General features: G+C 34.2%; 1 protein-coding gene across 1 annotated transcript in view; it reads right to left on the bottom strand.

Moving 5' to 3' along the window:
* Positions 1–14,647, bottom strand: part of LOC126824888 (eIF-2-alpha kinase activator GCN1) — a 45,615-nt gene that overhangs the window by 24,758 nt on the left and 6,210 nt on the right. Inside the window, exons 8-21 of the mRNA XM_050554315.2 lie at positions 14,341–14,449; positions 14,006–14,080; positions 10,850–10,978; positions 10,446–10,598; positions 9,538–9,635; positions 8,982–9,210; positions 7,368–7,460; positions 6,942–7,017; positions 6,343–6,502; positions 5,536–5,728; positions 5,121–5,245; positions 4,424–4,602; positions 2,914–3,007; positions 2,209–2,325 (exon numbers count right to left, since the gene is read on the bottom strand). Of these exons, the coding sequence (XP_050410272.2) occupies positions 2,209–2,325; positions 2,914–3,007; positions 4,424–4,602; positions 5,121–5,245; positions 5,536–5,728; positions 6,343–6,502; positions 6,942–7,017; positions 7,368–7,460; positions 8,982–9,210; positions 9,538–9,635; positions 10,446–10,598; positions 10,850–10,978; positions 14,006–14,080; positions 14,341–14,449 (1,830 nt within the window). The remainder of the gene's footprint in view (positions 1–2,208; positions 2,326–2,913; positions 3,008–4,423; positions 4,603–5,120; positions 5,246–5,535; positions 5,729–6,342; positions 6,503–6,941; positions 7,018–7,367; positions 7,461–8,981; positions 9,211–9,537; positions 9,636–10,445; positions 10,599–10,849; positions 10,979–14,005; positions 14,081–14,340; positions 14,450–14,647) is intronic.

Here is a 14,647-nt window from a genome sequence, read left to right as displayed (position 1 = left end):
TATCGAAAGGAACCAAGATCTTTGAGTTATAAACTTACATTTCAAGTTTCAACAAAATTGGATAAAAATTGTGACCTCTATACGGTCCACGACCTTGATATACCATATTTTTACGCAATTTGAGAACGAGGGGCGGCCATTTTGTCTGTCAGTTTTGGGCCATAATTCAGGAAGTTACGGTCCAATATGCGCGAATATCGAAAGGAACCGAGATCTTTGGGTTATAAACTTACATTTCAAGTTTCAACAAAATCGGATAAAAATTGTGACCTCTATAGGGTCCACAACCTTGATATACCATATTTTTACGCTATTTGAGAACGAACGGCAGCCATTTTGTCTGTCAGTTTTGGGCCAATTTTCACGAAATTCGAACTCATCAGTCCTTAGGGTCTAACGGTGATATAATAAAACGTTTTTTTAAATCGGATAAAAATTATGATCTCTATAGGGTCCACAAGCTAAGAACGTGATTTGTCATACAATAAGGGGCCATAATTCATGAAGTTACGTCCGATATGCGCGAATATCGAAAGGAACCGAGATCTTTGGGTTATAAACTTACATTTCAAGTTTCAACAAAATCGGATTAAAATTGTGACCTCTCTAGGGTCCACAACCTTGATATACCATATTTTTACGCTATTTGAGAACGAAGGGCGGCCATTTTGTCTGTCAGTTTTAGGCCGATTTTCACGAAATTCGAACTCAGCCGTCCTTAGGGTGTAACAGTGATATTTTATAACAGTTTTTTAAATCGGATAAAAATTATGACCTCTATAGGGTCCACAAGCCAAAAAACACGTTTTTGCGTACAATCAGGGGCCATAATTCATGAAGTTACAGTCCGATATGCGCGAATATCGAAAGGAACCAAGATCTTTGTGTTATAATTTTTCACGAAATTCGAACTCAACCGTCCTTAGGGTTTAACGGTGATATAATAATACAGTTTTTTAAATCGGATAAAAATTATGACCTCTATAGGGTCAACAAGCCAAAAAACGCATTTTTACGTACAATCAGGGGCCATAATTCAGGAAGTTACGGTCCGATATGTGCGAATATCGAAAGGAACTGAGATCTTTGGGTTATTAACTTACATTTCAAGTTTCAACAAAATCGGATAAAAATTGTGACCTCTACAGTGTTCACAAGCCAAAAACATGATTTTTCGTACAATCAGGGGCCATAATCCATGAAGTTACGGTCCAATAGATGCCAATATCGAAAGGAACCCGAGATTTTAGGGTGATAAACCTATATTTCAAGTTTCATTGAAATCGGATAAAAATTGTGACCTGTAGACTGTTCACAAACAATTGTGGACGGACGGATGGACGGACGGACAGGGGCGACGACATGTATAAATGACAAGTGATTTTTACGATCCTCAAACTTTTGGGGTATAGGTTCAAAGCGGTGAGAGTATTCATTTACTTTGTTTCACTCAGTCTGTTTATTTGACACCTAACTCTCTAGTTGGATAAGTTAGTGATTAGGGAGCAGGTGGAATGTGGTGACAAGCGTCTCCGCAACTTGGCTGTAATAAGTTTCCACAGGGAGCGGCCAATGAAGTTGGACCTGGACAATGTGGTTGCTCGCTTTGCTAAAATATACCCAAATTCAAAAATGGTCCTAGTTTGAATTCGGGAATGATTTAGCAATAAGTTTGCATCAAAATCGTTATTCTTGGTTGTTCTGATAGCAGCCTGCAGTGGTTTATAATTTTCAGTGTTTCTGAGTAAAACCAGCTTTATCTCGAGGACCAGTGTCTGAAATACTGCTAGACTGCATTTCTGGCAGTCTATTTTTCAAAAATTTTTGGGCAAAAGCCCCTCAAAACCCCCAGCTTTGCCCCTCCATCCACCAGCGGCTGGCACCACCTCTGATGATTTGATGTCCTACTTTTCTGCACTATCCAGGCTAATGAAGACAGGCTTGTCAATAAGGCTATTTAACTAGACAAAACTTTATAGTATACAATAGTAATACCATATGCTAAAAGATGAAAGATCCACAAATGCAAAGGTGCCTGAACGCTACAGGATAAAACTGAAGATAGAAGGTACAATCCTTTTTGGAGGGTAGGCGTTAATTTATTATAAATTTATAATCTAATTATAGTTTTTTAATATCTTGTATCCATTGATTTACATTTCATTTACCTAAATTTATATCTCAGATATCAAAAATATAAAATCTTACTTTTGTCAACTCAGCTCTAGTAGCAGATTCTTCCTTTAATTGCATTTGTAACATTTCTTCTTGCTTTTTAGAAAGTTTTGGTTCATCTGCTTTTTTACCTTTTATCTTTTCCATTTCCTGCATAAAAAACACAACAGATATAGAAGGCAGATATTTGTGATGAATGATCAGAACAACCTAAATAATAAACTATAGAGTGTTCTGATGTGTCCGTCCTGACAAGCTTTATTTCATTTTGACTATTCAATACTTTTTTCTCCGATATCAAATATATCTTTAAAGTACATGTAAATCAACTCCCAGCTTATCTTAAAAGATCAACATATTTAAGTTTGCTTAAAGCAAAGCTTAAAACCTGTGTGGGATGAAAGATGTTTGTCTGGAAAAGTCCAAATTTACAGAATTGGAATTGAATGACAATGAATTCAGTTTTGTCACTATACTGTCAATCCCTATAACTGAGGTAGTGTGAGTAGAATCGTGACGTAATCAAACTTGTTTTAGTTGTTGTGGTTGGTTGAGATAATTTCTTATTTATTAGTCACCACATGTGTTGTAATCTGAAATCCACCTTTTCCACTGGAATGTAACTATTTGTTTGAGTATTCAATTGAGTATCCCCAGTTTTATAGTGTATAAACTTGATATTGTAATACCTTGATGACAGGCAGGCACATACATATATTACGTATAAAAAGTGTCTACCTTTCTCAGTTCTATTTCAGCCATTTGTTCTTCATAGGAATACAGTTTATTCTGACGCTTTATATTCTTAGTACTTTCTTCCTTCTGCATGGCACTATTAGAGGAGAAAAACATACCTAAATACATATAATTACAGTACATCACAAACAAACCTGAGCCTACACTACTGATTTATAATACAATGATTTTAGTTCTTTTAATATCTAGAATCATTTTGTGAGATCAGTAAAATAATATAAATAGCTTATTCTTATGCATTACTTTACTCAAATTCTGCTGAACAAATCTTGTTGAAACAAACACAGCAATTCTTTATTTGAAATGAAGGCAATAAAAACAATATTAAAATAGTCTTTATGAATAAAGAGATTTGTTATAAATATCAAATAACTTTTTAAAAACGTATCACAAAACTTTACTATTGTATAAAATGCAAAATGCTACTGCAGCCAACATCAGTCATATATTTGGGTCAGTCACTACTTAAACATACATTATGCAAGAGCTAAATCTGATTATTGCAAGTCTTTATTTAGGCTTCAGATGTCATATAAATCAGATCTTTATTTACACAACAAGCACAAAATCAACTCTGTAGACCCACGGATGGCTTGGATTCAGCTTGGATTTAAACAGGATTTCGTTGACTGATTTAATTTTTAAATGGCGTCGGAAGCGGAGATTTACCGTTACGTTGACGTCATACTCCCGGAAATAATTTTAGATTGAGGCTAAATGATAGGTTGTACGAAGCGAGGCCGCTGTTGAGCGAGGCCGCATGTCAGTCAATTTGATTGAAAGTTCGATATACATCTATACGGCCTTGATATTATGTTTAGTTGTGGTTAAAATGAGAGTTTTGATGTCGGTATTATAGGCTTCGCTCTTTTGTCGCTTGCGTTTACAGAAAAATTATAGAAATTGATAAAAAGCGCAGCTAACATCACCCCAGTTGAATTGCAGCTCCAGTTACAGCACAAGAGTACGTGCAGGCTAACAAGAAGTCGGCTATAATTATGCCTCATTGATTTGGTCCATTCCTTTCAAACTTTCGCTTCTTATCTATATATTAAAAGTCTTATTTTTAATTTGTAGTAAAAATAAATGTGATACAAATTGAATTGGAACCCCGTCTCAAACCACAGCCATTGAAAACGTTACTTGATAATCGAGATTATGTAGGTGGAGTTAACGCCTGTCAATCAAACGATTGTCTTTTCTTGGAGACGGTGAAGAGAGAGTTGACTCCCATTTCCAGTCAAAAATTACAATAGTGATAACTTTGTTCAGAATAAAGTAATTTGACTGAAATTTTTAATATATTCTTCTTTCATCATCTATTTTTGAACTATTATAGCAAGAATGGCCAACTCTCTATTAAAATCTCCCATAATGTATCTTTAAGGCTTATGCCCAAAGGATGACATCTGTCTGAATGAAATTCCATTCCTTTCTGACATTATTACTTATCTTAAAGAACATGTTTTATCTATTCCACTAATTAAATTACCTATCTATTAAAGTTGTATCATAAGGTGTTCCTTCAGGTGTTAAAAATATACCATAACCATCTTTTGTTACATCATAGATAGTTGAGTTAGTAAGAAGACCACGAACATATTTCATTAATGATGGTAGATAAACATCAGGTGAACATAAGATTAATGTCTTGACAATATTCTCTTCAGTCTAATGAATAAAATATAATAATATATTAACATCTGCTTTAATAATAGAGAAATACATTTTCTCATTTGGAAAAACTATAACATTAGTTGTGACATAAATGAACATGTTAAAACCTGAGGAATCAAACAAGTGATTAGTGTTAATTATCATATTCTGTATACTCATTGGCTTAAAAACCCAACTATTTTTCGCAAAAGACAAATACAACTGTCAATCTCAACAAATACAAATCATATTTTATCTCAATATTTTGTCACTAATAAACATTTTGGTATAATATCCTCTATGGGTTTGGGTTTTTTTTACCTAAAACTCAATAAAACACTCCCATTTCAAAAGCCTGATGTGTAAATACATCATTTCAATGGTATTTTGTAATTGTTTCCATAGAATTGTGTTTTGTGCAGATCTGTAAATAACCAGTCGAAATGGTAACAAACAGCGCCTTAGAAACTATACATTAGTATCAAAGCATATTAAAAATAATAATATTATTAGAAATATTAGTTGATACTTACTGGAGTCAATTTACAGCCAGTTTCTGTTAACTTTAGACAAGCTTCTAGGTTTGTCTTTATAAAATTTGCTGGATCAATCTTCAGTTTCAGTAGAATTGATATCCAGACACCTTTATTATGATAAACTATAAAAAGATATGATAGTTCCATTTGTCAATAATTGAAAAAAAAAGAAGGTTAAACAGATGTTACTCACATAACATAAGTGCATCACCATGAAGAAAACAATACCATAAATCTTGGTTTCTTAAGAACCTACTATGTGTGTTGCCAATGATCGAAACCAGCTAATAATAATTACAATCACAAACTTTTGAGAAATAGACAAGAGTCGATTTTTTAAATTCACTTCAACATTATGTATTTCTCAACTTAACAACTATTGTCAAGCTTTATACAAATTTATCATTCTTACCAATATATGGATTATGGGCGAGAGGAAGTGTTGATAAGGCGATAGCTTTAGCTTCTTTACCAGATGCCTTAGTTACAGAACCAACAATCATCAGTGCCTCAGTCAGTATTTTAGGGGAGATCACTCTGCTAGATTCCTGGTTGGACTCTTTCCACTCTTCATCTTGTTTCATATACTGCTGGTAATCTGATACCTGATAGAAAGACTTTTATTAGTAATAGAATAAACTAAAAGATTGTATGTTACTTGTGACATTGAAAATAAAATAAAGGAATTGCCGTCCTTCAAGATTTTATACAAAAATAAAGTAATGCTGGATTGAAAATAGGTAAATTTTTTTCAGTTGTAATTAAATCCTAAGATGGCATTATCAGAAAGCAGCAAACATTTTGTATCAGTCAATTTTACATTAGGTTTTGCTCAATAGATTATGATTTGTAAAGTGATGCTTTGCTGTATGGATACTGATTTGTAATAATTTTTATAATGAGGTTTTGCTCCATGTCTAATTTGCTCCATGTCAAATAATTTTTATAATGAGGTTTTGCTCTATGTCTAATAATCTTTATAATGAGGTTTAGTTCCATGTCTATAATAATATTTATAATAAGATTTAGCTTCATGTCTAATAATTTTTAAAATGAGGTTTTGTTCCATGTGTAATTATTATTATATTGAAGTTTTGCTTTAATGCCATAATTCTGATGTTTAGTTCCACAGCAAATTTTTGTATAAACATGTAGTGCTTTGGTTCCATGGCTGATGACTGACATATTGTAGGTGAATATGAGGAAAGAAGTAACTGACCTTTTGGGTTTCTATGAGTTCACCAAGTTCAGCTATAAGATCTAATGGTATATTCGTACCACTTAATAAAGATAGAATTCGTTTGATACTAGCCATGGCTGTCTTTCTAACACACCATGAATTACGTGTTAAACAGTAGATCAATGCTTTATGATAGGGCCTGAAAGAAAACATAAATCCATAATTCATAGTTTACGTTGATACTTTAAAACATAATTACTCATTGAAAGACAAATCCCTTATAATTTTCAGTTCACAAAAGGGGTCCTCGATTGTCAGTCTGGAATGTTCCAATTGAGAGAATTGCAATCAAGTTACACAGAATTAAGTCTAGTTAGAGTTTGGCCAATACTAAAAACTGATGTGGTTTGAGCATAATTGTGACAGAATCAAATATTTCAGCTTTGATGATTCGTAGAGATAGTATTATATTCAGTAGCTGCATGCCTTCGTCATCTGGAATTATCATGTTAACTCAACTGACACCTTTCGAGGGATTGAGAGAATTCAATTCCAGACGGTTCCTGTGAATAGTGGCCTACCCCCAAAGAATCATATTTTATAATTTTAACAAATAATAATAATAACTTATTTCTTACTTGCAAACAGAATCTTTCATCTTTTGTGGGAAATCTAGAATCAACCTCTCAGACAATGTCACTATGCTTTGTAAGGCTGTAAATAATCAAGGATGGAACTAAATTTATTAAAAGGAAATGCAACATAATGGACTATTATACATTTAAAGAGGTGTGATCTGTTTAATAAATAAATGTCATTAGATAGAAGGGAAGAAAAGGGGTTTAAGTTCCAATCAACATAAACAACTTTATTTCAGGGCTAACATAGTACATCTTTATTAAATAATGTATTTGAAAATGAAATGAAATGGGGTTTAGCGTCCTAATTGGCCTCTCACCACACCATAATTCCCATAATCTCTTCGGAAAACCTATGGATTAACCTTAAAATATTTATTTCTTCCTTACACTTAAACTGAAGTATATTTCTTATGATATACCTACTTTCATCTGTAGCAGCCGATAAAAACTTCTCATTAACCAATAGTTGTTTATTTGTATTAGTGACAATACTCCAAAACTGAGCTAATTTACTTTCTGTTTTAAATATATAACATAATACATTTAATAAATAATATCTTCACCATTTATATATTGTCATTAAATGATAACTTAAACATTTTCTAGCTATTTAATATAGTCAATAATCTTAAACAAATATAACAGGTCCTGTATACTGTAAATTAATGTAAATAAAAAATGAATGGCTTAAATTCTGCTCCGAACTGGTCTAATGAAGACGGGCATACACCATACAGTGTGCTATGATGAAAATTTTGCCTGGACAGCGGCACTACGGCCTACTTCTATATCGAATTCCAACTGTCAAAGGATCTTTTACGTGCACGCCAATGCGTACACAGGACCTCGGTTTTTCGTCCCATCCGAACAACTAGACAGCTGTCCTTGACAAGCCTCCGTCCTGCATCACCAACAAGGGCGAACCATACTTGAAAATCTGGATCAACTTTCTCGGCCAATGGGATTAAATGCAACTTATTTCAGGAAAAATAAAACATAACAGACTAGCTACCGCGTAAATCTGCTATTTCCTAACCATGACATCTTTCAAAACATTAAAATAATTAATGCTGTTTATTTGGAGAGATATTAATATCATTAAAAGAAATAAAACTTGTTGATTTAAATTAAAGAGAGAGAGAGAGAGAGAGAGAAATGGGGTTTAACGTCCACTCGACACAAACTAGGTCATTTCGGGACTAACATATGGTTTAAATTTATTTCAATAATTCGCTTGCGCGTAGGGGTCTTTAGCAGTGGGAGGAAACCGGAGAAAACCCACGAGGTTGGACAGGCGACCCTACTCCTTGTCGCGTACAACCGGGGATTCGAAACCACGCCAGTCGACTCAATGACAGACTTTATGATACAGCGCGCGCACGCTAACCATTCAGCCATCCAACCCCCCCCCGACTTAAATTAAAAACAATTGTACAATTCAGATATGTTAATTCAATCAATGACATGGCAAGCTCCATTTCATTAATTTTTCATTTTATTATCTTAGTTTTAGTGGTCTGTTCACCACAAAATCAGTTATTTATCAAAATTGGATCAATCCGATATATGCAGACAATGTTCTATCATGAACAAAGATTATGTTCAATATTATTTTATTCAGGTCTGACTAATTGACAACATATTCATTTCTGTGTGGTTTAATTGTCGAGAACGAGACATTAAGTAATTTATTGACACTACACGAGGGCATTGGTTCAAGTGTTGTTTCAATATATCACACTATTAAACAACTTAAAATAAAGACACTATCCTGCATATGCAATTCAATGAAGTCGTCCTATATTTCATCTAGTATCAATAATGTACGATTGGCACGTTGCCCATACCATCAGTTGAAATAACATCAACACCAACATCAAAGGATTACATCACATCTGACTTTAACTTGTTTTATAATATATCAAAAGAGAGATCAAACAGATCCGTTTCGAAAGAATTCAGCAATTCTAATAATTCTTGGATGATGGTTATAACTTATTACACAGAACTACATGGTAACATGGCTATAAAACTTACCAACATCAATATCTATCAATGATAATCGTAATAATAACAAGGAAGCTGAAACTGCCTCTGTTACCAGTTGTGATTGACTAGACTGTTTATTAGCTTTTTCAAATGTTTGTAATAATATTGGTAAAACATCATTAGCCTGTTGAAGGATATCTCCATGATAGGCTGAATTCATACATAGTATATAGGCATTACGCACTGAAGCTGTGGCTGTTTTCAAAGTTATTCCTTTCTGTAACACAAAACATATCAACATTTAGAAATCATAAATCCTGGTTTCAATCCACATAAGGAAATATAAGAAATTAATATTAAATCTATGAAATTTCTAATTAGCATCAGGCTCATATAATATGATAGGTTGATATGTGTATTTTGAACGATTTATGATACAAGAACTGATGAAGCTCATTCCACTATCCCTCCCAATTGTACACCAAATGAAACTTTCAAGACATAACTTGGATCTATGACATGTTCTTGAAATTCAATAAATTAAGAACTGTAATAAATAATCGACAACCCCTACCAAAAACAAAGTAAAGATTTGACCACATACCTTAAACCACTGTGTTAGTTTTTCAGGAACTTCTGTATAGAACTTAGAACACCATAATGACAACATGGATAAACAATGTACCAATGTACCTTCATGTACTGAAAAATAAATTAGTTGAATAGAAGCAGAGTTATTTTGTTCCAAAGCACTGATCAATCAAACTGCTTATCTCACTTGCTTATCAGAACATGCTCATAATAAAACTTAGTCAAGACACTGCTGTAATGAAACAATATATTAAAGATATATTATATAACATTAGATAAAGAGCTGGTAATTAGCACTATAATATTTCAAACTAGATAATCTATAGGGGATAAGCCGAACATTTCAGTCAAATTGCTTTACTCTAAGCCACGAAAACCTATTTTAAATCACTGTAGCCTCGATTGTCATTGTTACCGCTGTCACGATAATTAACAAAGTCTCAATTATCCATTTTTGTGTTTAATCATCAAGGAGTGTTGAAAAGTAGATTGAATTCAAATCCAATGAAAATCGTACATATAAGAAGGCATCAAGAGTTGATTATGGTCTTTTCATGTTAATAAATATCTAATTAATAGTTTATATAACATTTCAGGCCTAAAGAAAGACCTGCTATAGGCAGATTTAGATCTTACATAATGCATGTTTAAGTCTCATCACGCTTATATCAATTAGAATCAAAGTTATCCTGTTCCAAAGCATCAACAAATCAAATAATCATCATCAGACTCTGTCAAGACATCCTCCTAATAAAGCAGAGTTATTATGTCTCAAAAAGTGCACAGCCCATTTTAATAGTCCCTTGCTTTTTTAGAAAGTCGGACCACAACAATTAATTAATATCTTCTGATTTGAGCCAGAATCTCAATGCTAGATAGCCAACATATCAGACTTCTAATAATAAATGATTTACAACTTACTTTCAGTTTGCAATGTAGGAAGAAATAGTTCGGATACTGTAACACTGAGATTATGTACAGATGTTGTACCACTTACAGTATTATAGAATATATTCCCAATAGCTGTCAATACACTCAATTTCTGTTCTAGCACTGTTAATTTACCTTCCGATCCTACAAACATCACATCATTAGATTGAATGAAACACTTCTAAATGATATCATATATACAACAGAAAATAATGTTTCATTGGATGACAATAGGTATTGGTGACAATCAATATCACTATTAATGTATTATAGAATAAAACTATCGAAATCCTTTTATATTTTGAGAGATTAGGTTCAAGTTCCCTCCAACAGATTAGTTTCAGTGAAGTATATCAAGATTTGAAAATCTGTTCCAGTAAAAATGTAAAGTTTACCTCCAAGTACAGCAAATGTCTTAGTAACTAATTTCTCTATGGCACCAGCATCACTACAATGTTCAGCTAAATACTTCATTCCTTCTTCAGCAAATTTCCTTGAATTAGAATCCTTACTGATCAACTGGGCTACAAAAAGGAAAAATACATAATTAGGTAAAATAGTGATGAAGATTAGTGGAGCTTGATTTTAAATCATTTTTTAATCAAATCATAACAATATAAACAGTAGCAAACTCGAAATCGGTAGGGTGCAATGTTGGGATTTCACCCGTATATTCTGGAAGCTATTTTTCAAATGTCCGACCAGGAATATGCTCAATCAGACATCAAGATATGGTAAATAATATTCAAAATTCCCAAATTATACTATTCAAAAAAAGTAGGGGATATTTGATTTTGGGGGCATAATACTAAAATATGCAAATGACTACGAAAAAAGTCACTATAGAACCTAACAGAAGAAACATTTCCAGTTACATGTGACGCCCAAACGCACCAATAGCTACCGCATGGAATGCAGGTGATGCTTGGGATCATCATGGGGGTCAAACCCAAGATTTGCACGACTCTGACTTTGAATGTTACAGTCATTGTGGCATTGAATTCCAGGGTGGAAACATCAGTTTAATTGTTTTAGTGACCAGAAAACAAATTTTGATATGCGTCGGCTTACCCAAAATGAAAGGTTACGTGCCCTTGGCATGCTACAGATCGGCACAACACAGGCGGTTGTGGCGCGGACGATGAATGTTTCTCAGTCTGTCATAAGCAGGCTATGGTCCAGATACCGTGATACACAATCTGTACAGGACAGACCACGCTCAGGTCGACCAAGGGCGACAACTCAAGCCCAGGATCGATTTATCCGTACCTTGGCCTTGAGAAATCGTGTCATCACAGCAAATCAGATCAGCGCTCGTCTTCAAACACTGGTGTGAGAGTGAGTGGCCAGACGATTCGGAATCGACTGCATAGGGGTCACCTACGCGCCCGACGTCCTCGCGTGATCCCTTGTTTAAGAGATCATCACATTCAGGCAAGACGTCGTTGGTGTAGGGATCGTCAACACTGGGATAATCGACGCTGGAGCAATGTGATGTTTTCAGATGAGTCAAGGTTTGGACAGACGTAGGAGGGTGTGGCGTCGTCGAAACGAGCGCTTCCAAGACGTTAACGTCATCAGACATGATCGATTTGGGGGTGGTTCTGTTATGGTGTGGGGAGGCATCACTGTTGCTGGAAGAACGGCTTTACATGTTGTTGCAGGGCGTGTTACAGGCCAGTACTACCGGGACAACATCTTGGCAGTCCATGTTGTGCCGTTCGCACGACGTCATGGCCGCCGTTTCATCTTCCAGGATGACAACGCAAGATGTCACAGGGCCAGGATCGTTACAGGTTACCTCCAACAACAGAACATCACCACATTACCTTGGCCAGCACTGAGTCCCGACCTCTCCTCCATCGAGCATGTCTGGGACATGCTTGGACAGAGGTTACGTCAACGTCAACAACGTCCTACCAATGTCCAAGAACTTGCTGCTGCGTTGCAACAGGAATGGGACAATCTGGACCAAAATGACCTTAGACGTCTCATTAGGAGTATGCCACGTCGGATCAATGCTTGTTTGGCAAACAGAGGAGGATTTACCCGTTACTGACTTGGTTGTGATGCTGTGGTAACTTTGCTGTTTGACCCCGGGTATCATTTTACCCTTATAATGGTCAGTCTGTGCCTTACTTAGTCTAACGATCATTTGGAATAAATCGATGAATGTGAACTTCATTTCATTTTGTCATTTGTTTCTTCGTCAGTTTCATTAGGTGACTTTAATAACACTTAAAAATCAAATATCCCCTACTTTTTTTGAATAGTATAATATAGTGTACTGTGTCAGGCCATGAAATTACATGCGAACATAACCAATCGGTTACGTGTGGTCGCGCCAGCTCAAAAACATATGACCGATTTCCTGGTTACGCAAATTGAAATATCAGTTAAGTTAACAAATTTAGTCACATTTGATAAATTTTTATACAGGATGACTTTGTGACACAGGTCTAAATTACTAGTATTATAGCTTTTAAATTAACAGTCAGCACAAACTCCATTCATTCATGGCATTTCATCTCTCCATCTTACCGGTACTTTGACAGATCACATAATTTGACATCAGGTATTGACCAGTTGCAAGCAGGTTGATTTAAAAATGCCCTTCATCCCTAATTCTTTAAATGAATAGTTATGCCATAAATATTTGAAAATGACTATTTAACATGTCAGCTATATTTTCAAAGAATTTCACTATAGCCATGCTGTACAGAGGTACCAATGACCCATCTGTATGTCGTCCACTTTGACCCCCATCATCACATGGCATCGCTCCAGCAATAATGTAAACGATTTTACTGTCCTGTGTATTTTAATATTATTTCATCACATCAGATCATTCTGTTTCCTTCTGAGACTTTGTTTATAGAGTGTCGAGGTTAACAAATATTATTTGTCAATCAGTCTGTACCTATGAGTGAGGCTGTATCTACTTTCTGATCAATTAAAACAGGTTAATTATTACTTTTTGATAAAGAAGTCAATCAGCTAGCTTACTAAGTTACTTAAAATAATTTTTCTAATGTTTAAATGGGGACACCGTGGGATTAAATTCATAAACACTTAACCTCAAAATATAACATTAAATATAAAAGAATATAAATTAGTCAAGTCATTTCTTTAAAAAATACATTCATTGCAAGTGGAAATGAATAATAGCACTATATAAATCTGAATAAAACATGAAAATAGTGCCACCATTTTATGTAACCAATTGGTTACGCAATGGTCATCTGGCGTAACCAAAGAAAAATGATTACACAGAGCATATACCTGCCACCATTTTTCAGCTTATCCCTCCTTCGCATAAGCAGAAAATGCTCATCTTAAAACTTCATCAAGGCATCGACCTAATAAACACCTACATCTACAGACAGACAGACGACCCATTTTAATAGTCACATGCTTTCTTCGGTTGGCGGAGGACAAAAAAAACCTTTTTGATCCCAATTGAGATCCACATTAAATATGTGTGTATATAGATTCAAATCTATATCGAATTATAACCAATAAATTTCTTTAATACTGAAAAAGGTGCTTACTGTGAAGAAGTTTACCAATATCTGCAGCATACTGACTTAAATCTAACTGAGTTCCATTTAACATTTCTGTTACAGCTGTAAAAATGAACATCAATATATTGTGAATAAACTGAATTCATAGTTAAGTGCTAAATACATTTAATACTGTTAATAAAATAAAAAAAGCTACTTTCATTTTATTTTATTTAGGAAAGGACAGTATCACAAGTTAAAGCACACATTCTTACATATTTTTATGATTTTTCAGTAAGTATCACAAATATGAGATTTTTTTCTCAATAATCCTAATCTCAAATATCAATCAACATTGCTCGCAAACCAAACAGATAACTTACATTCCATAATGGTCTCTGGGTTACGTAACATAGCTTTCTGTGTTGTTGGTAGAATCTGTGATTTGAAGTCATCATGAGAACAATGACGTAAAATCTCAATACTCCAACTCTGAATAAAATATACATTTATGTATCATTTTCACACATTAAATTTTATGGCAACAGTGAAAATATGAATTCCACCATTTTTCAATTCATTGTAAGCAAAACACACGAAAATCTTCTCAATATCAGAACTATGAGATAATCACAATAATCACATACTATAATAATAAACCTGTTAAGATCTGCATGAATTTCAGGAATA

The sequence above is a fragment of the Patella vulgata genome, chromosome 6 (genome assembly GCF_932274485.2).
Source record: "Patella vulgata chromosome 6, xgPatVulg1.2, whole genome shotgun sequence".
Lineage (NCBI taxonomy): Eukaryota > Metazoa > Mollusca > Gastropoda > Patellidae > Patella > Patella vulgata.
Note: the sequence above shows the minus strand (reverse complement) of the source record. Positions and strands in the feature narration are given on the sequence as shown.